The sequence below is a fragment of the Carcharodon carcharias genome, chromosome 19 (genome assembly GCF_017639515.1).
Source record: "Carcharodon carcharias isolate sCarCar2 chromosome 19, sCarCar2.pri, whole genome shotgun sequence".
Classification (NCBI taxonomy): domain Eukaryota; kingdom Metazoa; phylum Chordata; class Chondrichthyes; order Lamniformes; family Lamnidae; genus Carcharodon; species Carcharodon carcharias.
Genome location: NC_054485.1, coordinates 9,066,780 through 9,091,574, shown reverse-complemented (window position 1 = coordinate 9,091,574; position 24,795 = coordinate 9,066,780). Strand labels below are relative to the sequence as shown.

At 42.9% G+C, this 24,795-nt stretch overlaps 1 protein-coding gene across 1 annotated transcript in view; it reads right to left on the bottom strand.

The window, feature by feature from the left end:
* The window catches only part of LOC121291960 (sodium/potassium-transporting ATPase subunit beta-1-interacting protein 1-like), a 506,522-nt gene that overhangs the window by 151,922 nt on the left and 329,805 nt on the right, over nt 1-24,795 (bottom strand). The window contains exon 3 of the mRNA XM_041213649.1: nt 5,446-5,526. Within this exon, the coding sequence (XP_041069583.1) occupies nt 5,446-5,526 (81 nt within the window). The remainder of the gene's footprint in view (nt 1-5,445; nt 5,527-24,795) is intronic.

Sequence of the window (24,795 nt, the reverse complement as noted above, 5' to 3'; positions counted from 1 at the left end):
AGAGAAAGCCTTTCACAACAACAAAAACTTGCATTTATATGGTGTCTTTAATGTACTAAAGCATCACAAGGCACTTTGCAGGAGCTTTGCAGAATTTGAAATCGAGCCCCTAAAGGAGACATTGCGACAGGTGACATTGGTCTACGGTATAGGTTTTAACAAACATTTTACAGGATACAGTGGGAAGGAGTGGTTTAAGGAAGCAATTCTTAGGGCCTAGTCAACTGAAGACACAGTTGCCAATAGTGGATCAGTTGAAATAAGAGATGTGTAAGTGGCCAGAATTGGAGGAGCGCAGGATCTCTGCGGGTTGTAGAAATGGAGAAGGACAGCAATCACTCTTCAAACATCTTCAGGCTACAAAGGTAAATATTTTGACCAGTCTCTGCTTGGAACAGGTCTGTCTCTTCAAAATCATTCGCTACCCTTAGCGCTACCCACAGAGTTACAAGGTTGTTGGTTCAAGTCCCAGTCCAGAGACTTGATCACAACATCAAAGCTGACACTCCCAGTACAGTACAGTACAGTGGGACTGCTATACTGTTGGAGGTGCCACCTTTGGGTGATATGTTAAACCAAGGCCCTGCTGCCCTTTCAAGTAGACATAAAAGACCACATGACACTATTTTATAGAAGAACAGGGTCATTCTCCCCAGTGTCCTGGCCAATATTTATCCCTCAATTGACATCACTAAAGCAGATGATCAGGTCATTATCACATTGTTGTTATTGGGAGTTTGTCATACTTAAATTGGCTGCTGCAGTTCTAAGTTGCAACAATGGATGGATGTACTTCAAAAGTACGTAATTGGCTACAAAACTTTGGGGCTTCTTGAAACCTCAAAGGACATAATATAACTTCAAGTGCTTCTTTATTTTAGTACATGATCATGGGTTCTGGGCACACTTGTGCCAATTATCCTTATTTCGATATTAAGAACAAAAGGAACCTTGCATTTTTATGGTGCTCTCAATGACCACTGGATGACTCAAAGTGTTTTAAGCTAATAGAGTACTTTTCCAATGTAGTCACAGTCATAATCTAGAAAACACGGCAGCCCATTTGCGCACAGCAAGCTCACACAAACAGCAATGTGATAATGTCCAGACAGTCTATTTTTTTGTGATGTTGATTGAGGGAGAAATATTGGCCAGGACACCAGGGAGAACTCCCCTGCTCTTCTTCAGAATAGCATCAAGGGGTTTTTTTGCATTCACCCAAGCGGATGGGGCCTTGGTTTAAAGTCTCATTTGAAAGCCAGCACCTCTGACAGTGCAGCATTCCCTCAGTATTGCATTACTGTCAGCCTTGATTTTTGTACTTAAGCCCTAGAGTGGGGCTTGATCCCAGAACTTTATGACCCAGAGGTGAGACTGGTACCAATTGAGCCATGACTGACACAAAAATACTCTAATGCTGGAAATCTGAAATAAAAACATAAAATACTGAAAATGCTCAACAGGTGGAGCAAAATCTGAGATGAGAGAAAGACAGTTACTATTTCAATTCACTGGCCTTTCACCAGGAGACTGAATTCTGACAAATGGTAGGCTGCCTGTTATGTTTATTTTGTTTCTCGCATGTTGAGTATTTCCAGTATTTTCTGTTTTTATTTATTACAAACTTTATTTGAATTTATGATAATGATCTCCCAGCAGCATCAGTGAGCACTTTCATATACACACACAGAGGCACGCACAAACACATGCACACAGACACAGACACACGCACAAACACATGCACACTGACACAGACGCACGCACATACACACACACACAGACATGCACATACACATGCACACAGACACAGACACACGCACAAACACATGCACACTGACACAGACGCACGCACATACACACACACAGACACGCACATACACATGCACACAGACACAGACACACGCACATACACGCACAAACATGCACACAGACACAGACACACACACAGACACGCACATACACATGCACACAGACACAGACACACACACAGACACGCACAAACACATGCACACAGACACAGACACACACACAGACATGCACAAACACACACACACAGACACGCACATACACATGCACACAGACACGCACATACACGCACACACAGACACGCACATACACGCACACAGACACGCACATACACACGCACACAGACATGCACATACACACACACAGGCACACACACAGACATGCACACAGACACACACATACACATGCACACAGACACACACACAGACATGCACATACACACGCACACAGACACAGACACACAGACAGACACGCGCGCATACACGCACACACAGACACAGACACATACACACAGTCACGCACATACACACGCACACAGACACAGACACACACACACATACACTCACACATACAGACATGTACATAGACACGCACACAGACACAGACACACACACAGACACACACACTCAGACACAGACACACACAGACACACACTCACAGACACAGACTACACACATATATATACACACACACACACACACACACACAACAGGATGGAAGCTATAATGCTACTATTATAGTTTGGAAACCCAGTTTAAAGGAGGCCCTATCGTAATTGGCTACAAACCTTTGGGGCTTCTTGAAACCTCAAAGGACATAAAATAACTTCAAGTCCTTGCTAGTACTCAGCACCTAACCCAAACATGGTGAAGATTTGTGACATATGGCAGTCGATTTGTGCACAGCATGGTCCCAGAGATAGCAATGTGATACTGATTGGATCATTTTAAAAAAAAAAATGATGTTGTTTGAGGCATAAATATTTGCCAGACACTGGGGAGAAATCATTTGCTCTTCTTCAAAATAGTGTTATGGGATCTTGCTTTACCCAGAGAGTAATGAGAATGTGGAGATTAGCTGTGTCGAATTGCAAAGGTGTAGTTAGGGAGAAGCCTGGTAAGTATATGAGGGAGAAAGGGAATAGATGGATATGTTGATAGGGTGAAATGGAGAAAGGTGGAAGGATGCTTTTGTGGAATTATTGCGCTGTATGGAACTGTGAATTCAATGTAAATTATAAGCAAATTGGAGGACAAAAGGCTTTCGACACTCATTGCTTTTACTGAATTAGTGCTACCTACTGCAGGAAGTGGACATCAGTTTCAAATGGAGAGTATCAAATCCCTCAGGTCAACTTTTCTCCAATAATAAGGGATATAGCACTATATAAGAGTTTGAACCAGCAGGTCTGTCACATAAAGCTATACAAAAGCAACAAGGTGATAAATTGCAGTGAGTACCACACTTATTTAAGCACAAAAAACCTCGATGACATTGATGCAGCAACATACTTAAGCAATTATCTGCTAGTGGAGAAAATGTGCTGTCTGTAAGGTGGGCTTTGTGCAGAAAGCCACGTGCATTGGGTTTTCCAGTGTAATGAGTTCAAAAACCTCTCACCTGTTCAGCAGCTTTGCCAATGCTGCACTTCCACTGAACTCCCTTTAAGTCGACTTCTGGCAAATAACCAACCAAAGAAAAAACATTCCCCACCTGGTTTTACTTGAACAGAAACCGGTTTAACAGCAGCAAAGTGAACCCCTGTCACACAGTGTGTTGCTGACTATGCAATGGCAGCATAAATTTCACAGATGCTAATTATTAGGAGCAGGAATAGGCCATTCAACCCCTCTTCTGCCATTTCATTCCGTATCTTACTCCACGTCTATCTGCCTTGGCTCCATCGTCCTTAATACCCCAGCCAAGCGGAAATCTACCAATCTCAGTTGTGAAGTTTTCAATTATCCCCCAGCCTCAAGAGCTTTGTGTGAGAGAGTTCCAGGTTTCCACTAGCCTCTATGTGAAGAGTTGCTTCCTGACATCATCCCTGAATGGGCTAGCTTGAATTGGACTCCTCAGATCCAGCACTTTGTCCAAGTTTTTTGTTATCTATCCTAATATCGTTTTACACGACTCAGTGTCAAATTTTGTTTGATAATATTCCTATGAAATGGCTTGTGATGTTTTATGATGTCAAAGGCACCATTAACGTAATAAAACATCCCAAGCCATGTCATAGGAATATTATCAAACAAATGCAAGTTCTTGTCATGATTGCCCTTCCTCAGTAATGTTCTCACAATCTCTCCCGTTGAAGAGCAAGAGCCAAAAGCATGTTGCTTTTGCAGAGGGGAATGAGGTGGCCATTTTACAGAGAAGGGCAGAGCCTGTGGGAGAGTCAATATGTTAAAGGTGCTTTATAAATGCAAGTTCTTGTTGTTGTTTTTGAGCTGAGGAATAACGTGATCTGGATTTTCATTTACTCCTGTCCCCATGCTGTGCTAAGCAGGGTCTGTTTTGTAGTTGATGGACCATGAGTGAAGGAGGTGTGTTGGAGGAGGATCATGACTCAGTGACTTTGGGACTTTGGGCTGTTTCATTGCCATGGCAGGGGCAGAAATCTAACTGGAGTGATAGAACCATGATGGTACCCAGCCATTATGTGACCGTGGTGGTGACCCGCAATCCCTTCCTGTCCTCGTAAGCACTATTCACATACAGAGGCTGCAAAAATGTGGTCAGCTTCCACAAGTATGACCATGACGCCAAATCTGCCACATACCAACTCCTGGGTTATTGCTCTACTATATGATTGCTTGCCCAATATCAAGTCCTGGACAATTCTTAACTTCCTGTGGGTCAACATTGGCAATGCCATTTGGCTCTTGCCCGCACTTTGGTGACCCCCACTGCCAACTCCAAATACCCATTGACTGCTTACTCAGGCTGAGCCCAACAGAATGTAACTTAGATATTCTGTTGAGCCTTGAGCTGGATTTTCCATCCCTCATCTCGTTCACTACCTAGACTGCTACTTTCCACCTTTATTTTCCCCATTCTTGGGATGTGGATACTGTTGGCAAGGCCAGTGTTTATTGTCCATCTCTTGTTGCCTTTGAGAAGGCGGTCATGGTGAGGGTGGACCTTTCTGAATTTCTGCGGTCTGTGTGTGAAGGTGCTGTCCGGCTGGGAATTCCAGGATTTCAGCCCAGTGACAATATTCAAAACAATATCCTTTCTCTCTCTCTCCACTCCCAAGACCTAATCCCCACATGCACCCCCACAAAGGGCTGAATTCTCTAGCAACCTCCGCTCCACCCCTAACCCCTGGCAATTTCCAGAGAATCTATAAATCTGTGACAGCGTCCTCTATCACTGAAATGCCTGGTCCTTTCCCCAGATTGATGTCGGGCTTCAGAAAACTTGCTTTGTTTCTAATTATTTCCCCTATTCACAACAGAGAATCGGAATTATGCAAAAATGTAAAGATGAAAGCTTTCTGGCGTGAATTCAGTAACATTTTATCTCTATATGTATAAAACCGAGGAAGAAAGGAGCTAGTAAATGAGCTTTGGGTTGCATGCTTTGATTAAGTACACTGTAAGAATCATTTCTTTGGATCATAAGGTAGATAATTACCCGTGACAACTGCCCAACTTCTAGATAGAAGCAAATGATGAATGTGTTCCATGCCACCCACAGCACCAGCCATCCTGCATACTGTATAAGACAAAGGAGAAAAAAAATCACTTTAGATACTAAAAGCTCTGTTCACAATAAATCTGATTAATTTCTAAACTTTGCAGTACAATGCAACATGCTTGCATACAGTGTCAGCCAGAGCTCAGTTGGTAGCACTCTCATCTCTGTGTCAGTAGGCGATACCACTCCACCGACTTAAGCGTGTAATCTGAGCTGATACTTCCAGTGCGAACGCTAAGGGTTTAGTGCACTGTCGGAGGTGCCATCTTTCAGATGAGATGTTAAACTGAGACCCTGCCTGCCATCTCAGGTGAATGTAAAAGATCCCTTGACACAATTTGGAGAAGGGAGCAGGTGAGTTTTCCCCAGTATCCTGACCAATATTTATCCCTCAACCAACATCGCAAAAACAGATTATCTGGTCATTATCACATTGCTGCTTATGGGGGCTTTCCGTGCCCACATTGGCTGCTGAGTTTCCTACATTGCAACAGCAGCTATACTTCAAATGCTCCTGATTGGCTGCAAGTTGTTTTGGATAACATGAAGTTGTGAAAGTTGCTATATAATTGCAAGTCGTTCTTTCCTTCTATGTGTGACATGCTCCTTCAGTTAATTGGGATGACAGACCACAGGGATCACCCGGTCGTTCCAACAGCTGTAAAAGGGACTAGACTTGTCACAAATCTTTCAGAGGCAAGCTGACAGATATTAACAATATAAAACCCTGGCTGCTTATTGAGCACCTTATTTAGTGACAGGGATTATGGCAGATGATACTGCAACTCTGCTCAGAGATACTGCAGCAATATTGTCCCATTCCTCATGCTGAGAACGGAGCACAGCAATGTTACTGTAAAATCTCAACAGTCATGTTCTATTTGCTGTCACAACTCCTAACAAAATGTATTGCTTTCCTTGATGGCTCACTGGGTAAATACATCATGCAGTCCAGCAAGGCCCTGGGAGGTTTAACTTGACCTCAGTGTTTCCGGGGCTTGAGTTGGGGATGAGAGAAATCAGTCAGCGTTCCTGCATTTGATTACTGTTTAATCATCACTGCACTGTGTGTGTCCCCCTTAGAAGATTTAGACATTAAGATAAAAGCAAAAAACTGCAGATGCTGGAAATCTGAAGCAAAAACAAATAATACCTGGAAAAACTCAGCAGGTCTGACAGCATCTGCGGAGAGGGACACAGTTAACATTTCGAGTCCGTAACTGTGTTCCTCTGCGCAGACGCTGTCAGACCTGCTGAGTTTTTCCAAGATTTAGACATTGTTGTCTTTATTTTTCCAGCATTTTTGACCAGACTTTTTCATCTTAAATCTTCCCGGGATTGATAACTGCTATTGGATTGCCACTCCGCTCCTTCTTATTTACCCCTAGCCGAGAAGTGCACATTTCTTGTCCGGACTTCCGACCCTGGCCTAGTGAGTAACGTGCAGCTCAGCACCTCCTGGGGCAGCTTTTCCCGCTCAGCGAGCAGGGGGTGAGGCCCGCTCGCCGACGTGTAAAACGACGCGGCGATAAATCGGGCGCGGGTCCCGACGTCACCCCGCGTCATTTAGATTTTCAGTTCGGCGGGCGCGCAGCCGGATTGGCTGGTTAAGGCCATTAAAAAAACGAATTAATCTCATTGACGGACCTGCCCGTCCAACCTTAGGGGGGGGCGGGGTGACACAGTGCGGGCTGAGGGCGGGGTCACAGAGCGGACAGTGGGCGGGGTCACACAGAGCAGGTAGGGGGCGGGGTCACAGAGTGGGCAGGGGGTGGGGTGACACAGTGCACGCTGAGGGCAGGGTTACACAGCGGGCTGGAGGCGTGGTTACACGGAGAGCACAGGCGGCGCGGGGTTACACAGAGCGTGCAGTGGGTGGGGCTACACAGAGCGCGCAGGGGCGGGGTCACAGAGCGGACAGTGGGCGGGGTCACACAGAGCAGGTAGGGGGCGGGGTCACAGAGTGGGCAGGGGGTGGGGTGACACAGAGCGCGCAGGGGGCGGGGTGACACAGAGCGGGCAGGGGGCGGGGTCACAGAGCGCACAGGGGGCGGGATCACAGAGCGTGCAGGTTAACACAGAGCGGGCAGGGGGCGGGGTGACACAGAGCGCGCAGGGGGCGGGGTCACACAGAGTGCTCAACCTTAGGGTTGGCGGACAGGCTGGGAGCCCTGGCGGGTATTAGAAAAAGCATCAAACCTCAACCCCGGGCAGGAATGAGCTTTCACGAGAGGGTATTTACATTTTTAAGAAAGGTTTCAGTAAAACTTATGGACATGTCCCAACCCAGGTGACATTGTCACATGAGGGGACACGGCGGGGAAAATTTTTAAACATGTTTATTAAAAGTTTTAAATCGGAGCCGATCTCCCTGAGGCAGCACTTTGCCTCAGGGAAGTCTGTGCTCTCTTTCGCGCCCATGTACAAAAACGCGCACTCCCAGCTGAGGGAATCTCTCCCGCTTGCACAGGGAGCACATAGCGCTTCCTGGTGGACATCACACTGGGTGGGTCTTAATTGACTTAAAATGGCTGCATCCCCCCCAATCGGGGGGTTGGGGGGGGGGGGGTCAATCGGAAAGCCGCCCGCTCCTGCACTTCCCCCCGATTGTTGGGAGGGGGGGGGAATGTTGCCCCTGGAGTCCCTTCAGTGCCGGACAGGACTGCCAGAGGAAGTGAAGCCACAGCCCCTTTTTTTTTTACAGCAGCAGCCGCTGTAAAGGGGTAAGTTTAAATGCCCCAGCCAATTTGACAGGAGAGAAGAAGGTAACTGGAGAGAATGGGTTGTGGAGTGTTGGGGGGGTGGGGGTAGGGAAGGGGGGTGGGTGGAGAGGGGCAGTTTGCAGGGGTACTCTAGGGGTGGGGTTTTGGGTGGTTGGGGGGTGGTCAGGGGAGGGTCGGGTAGTCGGGGGTGGGGGATAGTTGGGGGGGCAGGCGGACGGCGGGTTGGGGGTTAGTCAGGGTGGGGGTCAGATGGTCAGGGGGTAGTCGGGGCCGGTGGGGGGGGGTAGTTGGGTGGAGGCCTAGTCAAGTGGGATAGTGGGGGTCCGGGGGGGGTGGGTCAGTACACTCATTACCCAGGAGTTAGAAGTAGTTTTAATACTTCTAACTTTTCCTGGGTAACTATATTGCTAAGAGAGTCGGAACCACCCACAGGTGCAGGGTAATTGCCCAAAGAAAATTTAAACTTCCCAGACAATTCCCATGCAGCCCTTGATGAGGACTTCTACTTCTGGCGGGCTCCCCTCACACCTTCTGGGGTACGACCCTCTGGAGAATGGAAGATCTGGGCTTTTACGTTTAGTGTGCATTGTTTTCTAGTGTGCAAAACCTCCTCATAGAATTATAACACACAAAACAGGGTCCCTGGTTTGGTGAACTCATCCAGCGAATGGATGAGCCACACAGCTCAGGAAGGTTAGCCAGCTCACCAGCCCAAGCCCAACGCCAGGAACTGGAGTCCCAGTGGAAGTGAGACAGATATCAAACCACAGGACAGAGAGGCAGCAGACCAGGGGAAGGAGATATCAGTCCCCAAGAGAGAGAGAGATATTGGAGCAAGAGGAGGAAAGATAGCAGAATGAGAGGGAGAGATAGCAGATATTGAGGAGAGATAGCAGATCACAAGGGGGAGAGAGGTCAGATCATGAGGAGAGATACCAGAACAAGAGAGGGAGAGATATCAGATCATAAGGGGGAGAGATAGCAGAACAAGAGAGGGAGAGATACCAGATCATGAGGGGGAGAGATAACAGACTAGGATAGGTAGTTGCAGAAATCTGGATCTTGGAGCCAGCTGCAAAGAACACAGGATTCCCGTATTAATGAAAGCTTTACTTATACAATAACTAAAAACATTACTACTTTACTTGGTTCCATTGTTAGTACTGTCCCTCAGAGTCAGCATTATGGCACAGAGGATGGTAAATGCTGAGGGAAACTTGAAACAGTTGCCACAACTGTTTTGCAATTTGTATTTTTATTTCGAGATGTGTGCGTTGAATTAGAGTTTTTTTTACAATATACAAAATACAATATACAATGTACAACTAAATAAATGTTATGAAGGACTGGAGGAGGTTACAGAGACAGGGAGGCGGTGGGACAGTTGTGACTGAGTGATCCAACAAATTTTTACCCCTGCATTCTAAATTTTTGGCCAAGTGCACTTGAAGAGGCAATTCATTGTTGCGACGCAACTTGACATTATAAAATGTGGCATGAAGCAAAGGAAACTATAAAGTATAGAAATGTGACGGTAGGAGAAGTTAAAAGCTTTTGAACCATAGAACCAGACTGTGTCACAAGCGACAAGAAGGACATTTTATTGTGAACTCTACTGGTTTTGTGAGGTATGGTGTGAAGTGCTGCAGCAATAATGTTGATATTGGACAGCTCCATTTATATGGTGTAAAATTGGATTTGTCTCAAGTTAACCTCGCATGTCATTTAGAATTCCTTCTCTATTTACAGTGTAGTTTAAATGTAGATTAGAATGGAAATATATTCTCTTACCAAATATATCTCAAGAGACATATAAGTCTGTCAAGAGTGACCAAGGAATAAAATTAAATAAGAAAGATCATATTCATATATACTACTTTGGGTCATAAGTTAACTACACAAAAACATTTTGGGGGTGCTGTGATTTAAATGCTGATGGAGATTCATTAGCACAAACACTTTCTTGTAGCTATGTAAGAACTGGAGAAATCCCTTCAATAAGTATTTGAAATATGTTTATGATATTTCATAGCGAAGCAGTCTACCTATTCATTAGAGAGAGCATGACTTACAATTATTTAATACTTTATGGGATCCAGCTTATGGTCATTATTAGACCCACATGTGACAGGATTGACTGCTGTTATCAGTAAGAATAATTGTAATTGTCATTTTACTTAATCATTTATTCATGTCCAAAATGCATTCCGTTTTACCCAATATCAGAGTTGAGATATGGATCATCAAATAAGTCTATTTATCTCCTGCAATGACCCCTTCATGTACTTTGCCATAACTGGTTAGTATATTATTACAGATTCTCCATCACAGAGAGCTCAGTTCTAATCAGTCCTCAAGGCTCTTAAGCTATTCAATGAAACTCAGTGGGAATGGTCAACTTTATACTGCAAACACATTTATTAGAGTCAAGCTCTTTGGTATGCAAATTTTCAAAAATATCATTATCACAGGAAGGAACCACACATAAAAGCGTGCACTGATTTTCTCTCATTTGAGGTGTAGCAGCCTCAAAACATTTTTTGGAATCCAGGTTATCAGGAACAATATATATCTCAAACTGATTTTGTAATGGTGAAGTCTGTAACTATATTGTTCATGGTGGTGGTCTGTTTTATAATGACTGCATTACCCATGGAAATGACTTGTTAACACAGAGGTTGACATTGACAAACAGTGATATATCCAGGTATATCATTGGCATTAGATGGCTAGTAGCTCAGCTGGCTAGATCGCTAGCGTGTGGTTTAGAATAACGTTAACAACATTATGAGTAGCAAGTTGAAGGTCCTTCAGCGTAGCTTTGGGGATGGGTTGCTGTTGCACTGTTTCTGCATTCTAGGATTTGCAGGTTGGTCACATTAACAGAGCTGGTATTTGACAGTCAGCACTTGAAAAGTATTGCATTACCCTATCTACCCGATCTCATCAAGCTCTGCCCTGCCAAAAATTTTCAACAGGTTTGGAGTCTGCAGAGTTAAAAAGGAAAGCAAAAGAGAAAAGAATTGCAGAGTAAAGAAGAATCTGCAGAGTTTAAAGGCTCTCTTTTGTTAAAAAGGAACAGTTTGAAAAGTTTGAAAAGCTTTGAAAAGAAATGAGGCAGCCGATTGCTGGAGAGACCACCAAAATCGGAAAAAAGACACGGGAAACTCACAAAGAGGCCAACGGCCTGCAAGACAGCCTGGGTGAGAAAGCGATTACTGCACAAATAGCCTTTCAGGACAACACCACTTAAAGCAGTAACTACAAGAAAAAAACAGCCACGGACAGCAAATTAGAAGAGCCAGATGCATCTTGGATAAGGAAATGTCTACACCAGATCAAAGAGTTAGAGTCTTGGAGAAGACAATTTTTAGTTTAAAGGAGAAAGGATTAAATAAGGAATCAGAAGAAGTACCAGTTGGTAAGTTTTTATTCATCTTTGGTTCATTTGCTGGTGAAGTACTCCACAACCAACGTATGGATCAATACTTGACAACATTTGGTGAGATATTAAAAAGGGTTTGACAGATATTTTAAACTCCAAGTCGTGTCGACCCTGCAAGAAGGTTTAGCACACCCCTAATAAAGCAACATGGGAAACAAGAGACCTCAGAGCGAGGGCAACAAGACTGCTAAGTAGTATGTCATAAATGATCAGCTGTCCTTTTTTACTAACAGGCAGCTTGATGTTCATTCTTGATCATGCACAACTTAGAATTATCAGAAAACAAAGCATGATTTTCTTTAAAAATATGAAAAAATAAAGTTCAGGATTAAGATCATCAGGTTTTAAGTTACAGCCCAAAAGGAACATGAGAGAAGCAGATTGGTTGCTGACGTACAGCAGGTTGTGGATGGCGAAGGTAAATGTGGTGTGATTATAGCCAGGCCCAGCATATTCAATGCACAATCTTCCTGTGCTTCCAGAGAGGACAACAAGGGATCTCAGAGCAAGGGAAACAGAGGCTGCCAGAGCGAGGGAAACAATATTCAAGTAAACCACAAGATCGTTGCCGACTATGTCAATGCAATGAAATGCACGAGCTTAAAAGAGTTTAGTGCAGAAAAAAGAAATAGCTGAGAAGCAGCCGAAAGGCTTAACCACAGAGGGTTTTTGAAAATGCTGGCACTGCACCCAAACTGCAATAGCAGATAGCAGGGTGGAGTGAGCAGATGACTGTGAACGAAGGAAAGCTATATGAGGTAACTCAAAAGAAGCAAAGTGTACAAAAAGTAAATGAAGCTGTTCTACAGGAACATGTTCACATCAGAGCTGGACTGGAAGATTTGAAGTGCATGGTTCAAGCTTAGGCTATAATTTTGAAAATGCACGATAAACTGGAATCATCAATGAACCAAGTGGTTCGAGATCTGAACAAATATCGGAGATGACACAAAGGTATCAGGAGGAAAAACGACCCTCAATTCCACAGCTGGCAAATTAAAGCAGGAGTTGGGAAAACACAACCAGGTGTAGAGCCAGGCAAAACAGCAAGCAGAGAAGGCACACAAAGAAATTGTAGCCCTGAAGGACTCCTTGAAGAATCAACATGTAGCCATGGAAAAACATGAGGAGCTAAAAAGGACGTTGAATATTACTTCAGCAAAAGCTGCATTGGAAAATCAGTAGCAATGAAACAATGGACTGAAGCCCAGAGTGAGTTGGCTAGAGGTCAACAAAAAATTAAACAGTTGAAGGACCAGTTGATAGTCTTTCAAGGTCAAATGCAAAAGGAATGTGTAACCATTCAGTAACAGGAGGAAATGAAGACTGTCTTAAACAGCAGAATGGAGACCCAGCAGAAGAAAATCAAGGAGACTCTGTTGAATTACAGGAAAGTTCAAGATGAAGTGAGCAAGCTCCACAAAGAAAATAAAATGAAAGATCTTTATACGTTATAAGAATCCCTCAGGAAAAAATAGTTTATTTTTCTGGAAAACTATGAAAAGCAAAATAAATTTAACATCACTCTGGACAAACTGAAGAACCAGTTGGCAGAAAAGACTTAGCAATGTTGCATATTCCAGGAGGAAGTCAAAAGCTACAAGAAAAAGACTGAAGAGCTGAAGATGCAGTCGATTAGAAACCAGGAGGCATTGAAAGGAAAAGCTGTCGAACTTTCAAAGCTGCAAGTGGATCATGAAGCCATGAGTAGCATAATTACAGAACTGAAACAAGTTAAGACTTGGCTGGAGACAGACCTGGCCGACAGTGAAACCAAAATGAAGCAAAAGGACAAAGTTCTACTGCAGACAGAGAAAGCAAAGACAGAAATCAGATTGGAAAATGTAAATCTGACACTGAAGCACAAGGAACTAGAAGAAGCAAAAGCTAAGCTGAATGAGAAGATTCATAAGCTTGCAAAAGGATTTGAAAATTAAAGAGCAAATAAATGTTTGGCTGAGCTTATGAAACAAGTAGAAATGAAGGTTCCATTTGTGAAGCAGGAGCATGGCACGCAATACAGAAAAAGAAAATTTGAGTTCACTCTAGGAATGGACGAAGTGCACATTCCCTTCGGAAGGAATGGGACAAACCCACAGTATCCAAGAGAAGCAGATGAGTTGTTAATAAAGAGAAATGCGAAGGAGCACCAAGAGCGAATCAAATGGAGATAACCAAGTACCAGAAACACAGAGTGCTACTGCCATTCCTCCAAATGTGACAGACCGAGACATTGAAGAACTGTCAAGTCTCAAGATGATCTGAATTTATAAAGTAAGAGATTTGAAGTGCAGGAGCAGGGATAGCAAGTAAAGATTGTGTTGTTATATTCTGTTGAAAGGGAGGAAAGTTTTCTTTTGCGAAGAATGGGAGATGTTGTATGATATTGTGTATGCCTGCACACCATTGTAAGGTAAAGGTGGTCGGCAGGGCAAGGGTTAACGAGGGACTGGAGAATATCACCGCCCCTGGTATGATGTGTAGCGTCACATGGTAATGGACTGAGAGAACAGCCTAGAAAGAACAGTCCATAAGCAGCCTGCCTTCATGGCAGCAGCACCATGCATGACATTAACTGGGATCTGTACATAGTTAAAGGTTAACAATAAATGGTTCACTTTTAATAGGTCTGAAGATCTCATTTAGGCACCAAACGAACCCATAGCACAACAGATAGCCCCTTGAAATAATGATTTGAACACATTGTCATAGGCCATGGGACAACAAAGTCCCATGTTTAATGTGTGTAATAAATTATGAATATGTATGCAAGCAAAACCTCTGTTTGGTGTTTCCAGTGAAATTGTAAATATATTCCTCACAAATGTGTTTACAATGTTGCCACACAACGACTTGCCTTTATTTAGCACTTTCAACATATCAACTGAACATCAACTGGAAGGAAATTGACACTGAGCCAAAAAGGAGACAAAATTAGGATGGGTGACCCAAAGTTTCATTTCATTTCATTCAAAGATTTATTAAGAAAGCAACATCAGTCACAGCCAGGGGCTGCATTGAAGCGAGTTTTACAATCAACAAATAAAAATCAAAATACAAAAAAAAAATGGCAGAAAGAGCAGAGTAAAATAATTCAGCATCAAAGAGTGAAAAAAGCAAAAAGTTTAGGCAAAGCTTCTTTGGCAGCTTCACAGCCAAACTGCACCACCACCAACTCATCAAATGGTCCATCTAGATCTCTTATCTGGGGTTGAATCTCACTCAAAACCAGCAGGAATCAGTGCCTAGTCATTGGGCAGGAGCAGGTATTGGAGCAGCTGGGAGCCATCTACCCAGAGATTTGGATCACTTCATTCCACTCAAATGAGTCCAGAAGCCCACAGGAGTCAGAGTTCCTGTTATTCTTTAGCTAGCTTTCAAATGAGCTTTCTGTTTGGTCAAAGAGGTAGGTGTTAAGAAGCGTCTTAAAGGGCGAGAGGCAGAGAGGGCTGAGGAGGGGTTCCAGAGCTTAAAGGCCCCAGATGGTTGAAGTCACAGTCACCAGTGGCAAGGTGGAAGAAGTGGGGGTTGCACAGAACTGAAGCCCATTGTGAGCAGGAGATTCCTTATCTGCCTTTACTTCAGGTAAAGATTCAGACAGCCAGGCAGTTGCTGTGGAGAGAGAAACAGGCCAGTTTTCAGGTCAATCACCAAATTTCATCAGAACAATCATCGACTTGAAACGTTAACAGTTTCTCATTCCACAGATGTTGCCTGGCCAACTGAGTATTTCCAGCACTTTCTGTTTTTATTTCAGGCATCTGCAGTATTTTGCTTTTGAAATATGCAGATGCCTCCACTGGCATATTAATGTGTACACTTAACTTTCATCACAATATCAGAGACATTAAATGCTGTCTGACAACATTTAGTGTAGCATTTCCATTGCAAATCGCAGCTTTTCAGGTTTCCCAATATTTATATGTAAATTAAACAATTTAAAGAATTTAATAATATAAAAAACACATCAAGAAATGAAATGAGTCATCTTAGGCAGGCATTAGTGTGAAATAATAATTAGTGCATGCACACACAAACATACACCCACCGTGTGTTACATTCTGAGAGATGTTCTGAGATATATTCATGAATCCAGTTTAACTGTTTCACTCCAACAACCATATAGCTTTGTCATTGGGGTCTGAATGTTTCATAGCCAATTCATATTTTGAGTGGCTTCATATGAATCCAGTTCTTCTTTATCTTTGGCCTTGTTTATCCAACTGTGGCGCATTTTCTGTACCCTTTGACATGGTTGACCACACCATCCTCTTCCCTTGCCTCTACTCTATTGTCCAGCTGAATGGCACTGCTCTTACTTGGTTCCGCTCTCTGCTTTGCAATCATAGTGCTCTTGCCTCTGAGCCGGGAGGTTGTGAGTTCATGATCCATTCTAGAGGCTTGAGCATAAAATCTGGGCTGACATTCCTAACAGAGCACTATCAGAGGTGACATTTTTTGGATGAAAATTTAAACTGCGGTCCACCTGCCCTCTCAAATGGACATAAATGATCACAGGGTACTATTCACAAAAAAGCTATTCTACCTGGTGTTCTGAACAATATTTATCCCTCGAACAACAGGCGATCAGGTTATTATCAATTGGTTATTTGTTGGAGCTTGCTGTGCACAGATTAGCAGACACATTTCCTACATTACAACAGTGACTGCACTTCAAAAGTAAAGGCTTTAAAAGGCTTTGGGACATTCTGGAGCCATGAAAGGCGCTATACAAATGAACATTTGTCCTTTCTTTCTAAAATTGTAACCTGCATTGAGTGATTATGTGACAGAGATACCCTCAATACATGATCTCATCCTTTGAAAATACCAACCTGACTGACCTCACAATGCAGGGTTTAAATGCTTCATAAATTAACTCAAGGTCTCATCTTCATCCACCTCCCTGACAATCCACTCCAGCTGTTCATGACTCTCTGTGTAAAGAAACACTTCCTGTGACTGAGCTAGTTCATCATAACTGATCTTGGCTAGGCAAATGTGGACAAACAAGACAGGAATACAATCAAGAGGTTCTTGTCGGAGAAATACAATATTGTCTTACTAAATACAGAGCCTCAACATTTAATGTACCGCTCTTCAAAAACAGAAAATTAGATTGATCAAAGAATCAATGAAGGGGAAGATTATGTTCTTTAAAGGATTCAATGTGCACATTTTGGTATGTGAACATTATCTTTTCCTGAGGATTGATGATGTAAAAATGAAGTGAATCTGCATTTACACTGTGCTTTTCATGACCTCAGGACACCTCAAAGAACATCCTTCCTGGGCAAGATCTACCAGCAGGCCTGCTTTGGATGAAGGAATGGGAAACACGTGAAGTCACTCACAAGCTCTGGGTGACAAACCCCACCTGTCGAATGGCAGTCTTTGAAATGCCACCGTGACAGTGGTCCTTGCTAAATGGGTTCAGGACAGGCCAAGATCCCAGTGCAGCCAACCTCTATCACTGGGGCCTCAGTACAAACCCCATAGGCACTTGTGCAAAGGCACAAACAGTGCTGCACATTACTGAGGAGCATCCCCTCTACAGAGCGGTAGGCTAATCGCCTTAAACTCAGCAAATGAGGAGGCTACCACTTGGCTTTGGAGATTTGCATTTCCTAAATAATAATTATCCCAAAGTGCATTGCAATCAACCTAGTACTTTTTGAAGTCATAATACTAGGGATGAGATATGGTTTATTGTAAGCTTCCACAAACGGCAGTCTGACAAGGACCAGGAGATCTATATTTGTGACTGTGATTGGTGGATAAATATTGGCCAGGTTACCAGGCAGAACTTTCCAATTCTTCTTCAAAATGGCTTCAAGGGATTTTACATCCATCTGAAAGGACAGTTGGGGCCTTAGCTGAATGACTTATGTGAAAGATGATGGGCAGGATTTTCACCTTGGAGGGTGGACACACACCCAACCTGCTCAAGCATGAAATGACACACGATGACCTCGGGCAAGTGTCCCGACGTCAATGCGATAGTTCAGTCAGCGGGCGCATGTGGGAATCTGCAGCCCGCCCGCCGACAATTAGAAGGCCTATTAGGGCCATTAAAGCATTAATTAATTTAAATTAGCGAGATGAGGTTTCCAACAGCCAATAAAAATAAAATTAAAAATTTTACATCTCATTCATAACATATCCCTGCTCATGTGACAGTCACATGAGGGGTCATGATTTTTAACATTTAAAAACTCTTTATTTTTGCTTTACAGAACTCTTCATCTCATGTGCCTCAGGGAGCTCTTCCAGTGAGCACCGGTGCTTACCCGAAGTTCCCTGCTCGCCCTTCTCCCCTGCCCCAACCAACCCCCCACCCACCCTCCCCCCCCCACCCCACCCCTCCCCCCCCACTTAACTGGCCCACCAGTGTGAAATCGCAGTCCAGCCCTGATAGTGGGCAGTGGTCAGTTTCCCTCTCACCCCCGCCCACTCCCACTAAGCCTGCCCAACAAGGGCAAAATTCTTCCAGATATTGAGTATTGCATTGAGTAAGATTAACATGTGCACCCACAGCAGGCAACCATTATTGAACTAACTGTCTTTACACCTCTCCAACAGGGAGAGCAATATAACAAAATGCTCACATCATGCATTATACTACACTCCCGCCCCACTTAAAAAAAACTACCTATACATTAAAATGTAAAATGGTACATAATTTCCCAGAATGCAATATGACTAAACCAACATCAACAATCGCTCAGTTCCAGAGTAATTTACATGTAAAAAAAATGTTTTTCCTTAACACCAGTATATGTTTAACAAAAATAATATTCGACCAGAAATAATGAAAAGAACAATTTATTTCTTCCTTCCTACACACCCAGATCAGTTCATTGTTAGTGTCTCCTTCCATTTCCATGAGCTTGACTGAGCATTTTTTATAATGCAGGCCAGCATTTGTTGCCCATTCCTAATTGCCCTTGAGAAGTTGGTGATGAGCCGCCTTCTTGAACCGCTGCAGCCCATGTGGTGTAGGTACACCCACAGTGCTGTTAGGGAGGGAGTTCCAGGATTTAGACCCAGCAACAGTGAAGGAACAGCGATATATTTCCAAGTCAGGATGGTGAGTGGTTTGGAGAGGAGCTTGCAGGTGGTGGTGTTCCCACGCGTCTGCTGCCCTTGTCCGTCTAGATGATAGAGGTCGTGGGTTTGGAAAGTGCTGTCGAAGGGACCTTGGTGAGTGTCTGCTTCTTGTGGATGGTACACACTGCTGCCACTGCGAATCGGTGGTGGAGGGAGTGAATATTTTAGTGGTGTGTGGGGTGCCAATCAAGCGGGCTGCTTTGATTAAGAAGGCATATGGGATACTTGCCTTTATTAGCTGAGGCATAGAATACAAGAGCAGGGAGGTTATGCTGGAACTGTATAAAACGCTGGTCAGGCCACAGCTGGAATACTGCGTGAAGTTCTGGTCACCACATTATAGGAAGGATGTGATTGCACTGGAGAGGGTGCAGAGGAGATTTACCATGATCCTACCTGGGCTGGAGGGTCTGAGCTATGAGGAAGGATTAGATAGGCTGGGGTTGTTTTCCTTGGAGCAGCGAAGGTTGAAAGGGGACTTCATAGAGGTGTATAAGATTATGAGGGGCATTGATAGGGTGGATAGGAAGGTACTTTTTCCATTAGCAGAGGGGTCAATAACCAGGGGACATAGATTTAAGGTAAGGGGTATAAGGCTAAGAGGAGAGTTGAAAGGAAATTTTTTCACCCAGAGTGTGATGGGTGTCTGGAACTCACTGCCAGGAAGGGCGGTTGAGTCAGGAACTCTTGTAACATTTTAGAAGTATTTACATATTCACTTATGTTGCCATAGCCTCCAGGGCTATGGGCCAAGCGAAGAGAAATGGGATTAGTGTAGTCAGATCTTTGTTCACTGTGGACACGATAGGCTGAATGGCCTCCTTCTGTGCTGTAAATGTCTATGAGGCTTTGAGTCGTCTAATTTTTTCTACTGTTTCAGGCCTTTCTTATCGTGTTTCCTGGGGATGTCAGATGCTTGGTGTTCATGAGGTTTTAATTGAAGTTCTGTCTTTGTTGAATTTGTTTGTACAAGTTCATCATTTAAGCTTTGCAAGTCCTCTCTTAAGTGTTTGAAAAAATGAATGAAATAGGTCTCGGTTTTTCCTTATCAAGCTCTTCTTCCAAACGTGATTCTCTAAACTGATCAGTTTTCCTTGGCAGAGTATAATTCCTTTGTGCGATCCATCAAGTTCACGCTCTGTAATTGCACTTCTGCCAATTGTTTTTGGGACACCTCGTGCTCTTTAGATAATTTCCACCTTTGTTTGCCATTCTATGTTCTTGATTTTTGTTTGTTTGTATATCTCTTTGGAAATGTAATGTTCTTCCAAGGTTTCTTCCAAATGTGCAACTGTTTTCTTCAGTGCTGCAGTCTCTTTCTTGTACCTATCGACTTCCACCTGGGATGTTCAATATTCCTGAGTCTTCTCTGAAAACTGGATCATCAGTTCTTTCAGAGTGGCATTAAATTTATTTTGTTTCACTTTATAATGTTCCAGAGGAACAAACTCTGACCTGAGGGATCCTTGTAGCATGTTGAAGTCCTTCAACCGGTTTTCCTTTTCTTTGGGAAGCTCAATTACTTCACTTTGAGTTTTCTTGTAATTTACCAAAGTCTCATTGAGTTTGTTCTGCTGTTCTGCCATTCTGCTTCTCAAGGTATTCCTTATCCTGCCATGTTGCTGAAGGGTTATGCGTTATTTTGAATCTGATCCTGAAGGACAGTTAGCAATTATATGTTTATCTTCTTGGTCAGCTCTTGTCTTTTCATTCTGTGTTTCAGTGTATTGCTTTGTCATTACTGATAGCTCCAATACAACTTTTTCTGAAGTAGCATTTAATGTATTTTTTAACTCTCCATGTTTTTCTAGGGGCATGCATTGGTTCTTCAAAGAGTCATTCAAGGCTGCAACTTCTTTGTGTATCTTTTCTGCATGCCTGGCTGTACAAATGGTTGAGTTTTACCAACTCCCGCTTTGATTTGCCAACCATGGAATTGAGGGTTGTTGTTTCCTCCTTCTGTGGTCTCTGAAATTTGTTTGTTCAGATTTCGATCAGTTTGGTTCATTGAAGACTTTAGGTTAATCGTGTGGTTTCAAAGGTATACACTCAGCTTGAATCTTGCACTTCAAATGTTCCAGTTCAGCTTTGATATGAACATCTTCTGATTTTACTTCTACTGTTTCTTACTCTGCCTGCTGCAGGTTTTTTCCCTTGTCATTTACCACCAGCTGTTGGTACAGTTCTGGAAAGAAATGGTGTTTATTGAGACTTCTGGCTCAGACTTTCCAAAAAGATATATTCCTGGGACTTCTGGAAAGTTCTGTGCCTCTCTGGTACCCTCATGTGGTTTGTTCAGGGTGCTGTTTTCCTCTTTCATCACTTTGCTGGTGGTTTTCTATGCCTCTTTTTAATCCCTGCATTCTCCTCAGCTTGCAGATTAAAATATTCACCAAAGGCTGTTAATAGCTCCTCAAAACTGGTTGTGGATTCATCAATGCCTTGCACCATATTAACAAGGTTCTCAAGATCACCAAACCAGTATAAAAAGGCAATAATCTGGGCTTCCTCTGATTTTTTACTGCGACCTGATGTACTCGACTAATGTGAAAGTCGCTCCTCAAGGAAGTCACATTTCCTCTTGGATTTGGCCCTTGGGTTGGCCCAAATTGAGTTGGAAGTGTTGAAGATTTTTAAGATGTGGGTGCAGCTTTAAGAGTTTTTAGACTTTCAAAGATGGCGTTGCTGTTCAATGCAATACAAAGGATTTCCCACGCTTGCTGGTTTTGGTGGGCTCTGAAAAAGTGGCGACGGCACACTTCATGAAGGAGCATTTTTAACAATGGCGGCCTGGGTCAGCTGTCTGCCAACATTTTTTTTTCAGTGGTTTGCTTTTCTGAACGAGGCATTCAAATTAAAGTGTAAGTTTGCTGTTTTCCGAGTTGGACAGTCGTGACATTCTGGGGACAATTAATTGATTTTTTTTTTGATCTTACACGATTGTTTGGGACTCAGATTTGGAATTAGTGACGGGCTTTGTTCAAATGCCACTTATGACTCTGGATTAGTTTCAGGACTAGTTTCAGGACTAGTCTCAGGTCTAGTCTCAGGACTAGTTACAGCCTGGAACTTTAAAAGATTTAGCTCACCCTTGCAGGCTCTGTGGACCCTGCATTCTGAAGCTGGCCTTCCAATGGAGATTCAACACTACAGTATAAACCTCTGTCTTTTCTCTGGAGCATTTTGGGTGAATTTTCTCAGCATCTTCAGCTTCTGTTGGGAGCTTCTCGCAGGTTGGAATTTCCTTTGATGTTTTTCCTTTACTTAGTCTTTCAGTGTTTTAGTGAGGTTGTGGGATTTGATTCCCTTCTGCCACCATGTTGGGAGGATGTTGGTTACAGTTTAGTGTCTCTGAACAAAGTCTTCATAGTCTTCAGTAAGTTAACAGCAAGTCTTTATTAACTACTTGTAATTATATACTTATACACAGCAAAGGGTACAAGCAAGGAACTACCTCCATGTCTAGGTCTTTACATGTCTCTGCTCAACACCACACTGATCCTAGGTCTGGGTCATGTGACTACTTCACTGTGTGGGTGGTACTGTTTTCCCAAGTCACGCTCTCCCCCTTTGATTTGGCAACCACATAAACCCTGTACATACCAGACCCTTATACTACAATTTGTAATTACGCCAGTCCTCTTTGTTAGGGTTGAACTCCCTGTCATGAAGTTACTAATGTATATAATATCATTGGAAAATGTTTTTCTTTTAAAATGGAGGTTTAGTCTGTGGGTGTGTCTTAATTGTTTTAAAGCCAGCTGGCCTGGGTTCTTTGATGTGTACTAGTTTTGAGATGCAAGAGAGGTAGAGTGCATTTCCATTTTTTGAATAGAGCATTCAAGAAGGCGAGTGAAATCTGGCGCCTAGCTAGCAGAGACCATGAAATATGTTTATATTACTCATAAAATTGATACTATGAAAGGGGTTTTATTGTTAGAAGAGTCTGGTGATACAATGAAAATTTACATTCAATGAGCTATGCAAGGTATAAGGATAGCAGTTTTGTGTGTGGGGGGCAGAGGCAATGTAAGGTCAAAGTAGCTGTAAGCCTCCAACTGTCTCCACAGGAACCAAAATGAGAAGAACCTCATTTTGAATTCATAAGGTGAAAATGTTTTGCCTGGTGTTTGGTTAAGTCTATGAGTTGCTGTTGCCTTAATGGAGATTAGTTTGGGAATTTGTTAAAAGTTATGATCGTAGTAATTTGTAGCCATGTGTATATATATTTTAACATGTTTCCTTTAGCTTAATATAAAACCTCTCGAGAACTGGTGGCCCGATTCCTGAATTTAGAGTTGCATCTCAAACATACCACTTAAAAATATGGGCTATGACAGTTGTTTAAAGTTTCCCTCTGGGATTTTTAAATAACTCAGCTTTACCAAACCACTGTCTCATAATACTCCCCCATTGTCCCCAAATGTGTCAGCAGTACCATTTTTTTCAATTACATACCGTGTTGACAAACTCTGCACCTGAATATGATGTGCACATGGAGTAATATTTCAAATCACTCAAACGTCTTTGAAATCAACTTTAGGAGTTCAAAAAACATGTCACAATGTTCTCCAGTCCTTTATTTCTCAAATGAAATGTAAAAAAAAAATTCCATCCCAGCCTCGTGGTCATCTCTCTGTTGTGCATTGCCTTGAGTATACATGCTCAACAGGCAGCCATTATTAACCTAACTCTATTTACATCTTCCCAACAGAGAGGGCAGCATAACAAAATGCTCAGATCTTACAATATACTACAGATGGCACCTCCGACAGTGAAGTGTCATTGCAAGTGTCACGCTGGATTTTTGTTTGCACAATAATCCCATTGTATTGCCGCTGGAAAACGTCAAAGTGATTGACAGCCATATCAAGGTGGCTGCTCTTTGATGTCCAGCAGTGACCATTTACATCTGCTGCTGCTGGCTCTTTGCATCCTCAGGCAGTTTCCCCTTGCGAGGCAGCATTCAGGGACTATTGTAACTCTTTACGACTCAAGGTGAGAAAACTGGCCAAAGATTAGGGCTTCAGGCAAACAACTCGAGTGACTCACTCCGCCATCAACATTAACATTCAAAAATTGTAGTTTTGCCAGCAGAAATGAAAAAAGAAATGGCTTTTTTCTTCTCATAACATCTCAAAAAAAAAGGTCTCAAAACGCAGTTAAAAAACTGTAAAATTCATGATATTTCATCTTTGAAGATCCAGCATATCCAGGAACATCAAATGAGGCCAATCATTCCATCCTGAATTAGCATAATTAGCCAGCTATGACTCAAGGCAACATACAATAGAAATTCATACCCTGTCACACCTTAGCATTCTGAGTGTCTATAGCTCTGCTTACAAAATGTTTCTTGATAATAGGCACGAATGGATGTTTGTTATTTAATGCCAACTTGTGGCTGATGTGTGTGAAGTTGGCCAGCAACGTTGAGTGACATTCTTAATTGCACTGAGAACATCTCTGCTTATTATGTTATACTGTGAGAATCAGTGATATTGTGCCTTGGATCTGACATGAATGACAGCCCTGCCTCCATATGGTATTACGGATATCAACACTCGACAGTTCTATATGCTCCATTTGTAACATCCCTACCTCAAAACTGAGATTGATAGCTTTTTGTTAGGCAAGGGTATTAAAGGAAGTTAGGGAACCAAGGTGGGTGGATTAAGTTATAATACAGATCAGCCATGGTCTAAATGAATGCGGAATAGGCTCAAGGTGCTCAACGGTCGCATTCCTATTCCTGGGACAATGTTGCACTTGCCCACTGTAGGGAAGGAGATAGTGAGCCAGTTATCCATCACCAAATGGCTCTGGAGGTGTGTAGGGTGCGAACTAGGTAGTAAAAGCCTTAAAATGGAAACTCTGTGTGCTCAACTCATCATTTGAAGGAAATAATGGATAATGTTACTCGAAATAAAAGCAAATAAATTTTTAGCCAGCCAACACAGGTACAATGGGTCAAATATGCTCCTTCTGTGTTATATCATTCTATGATTT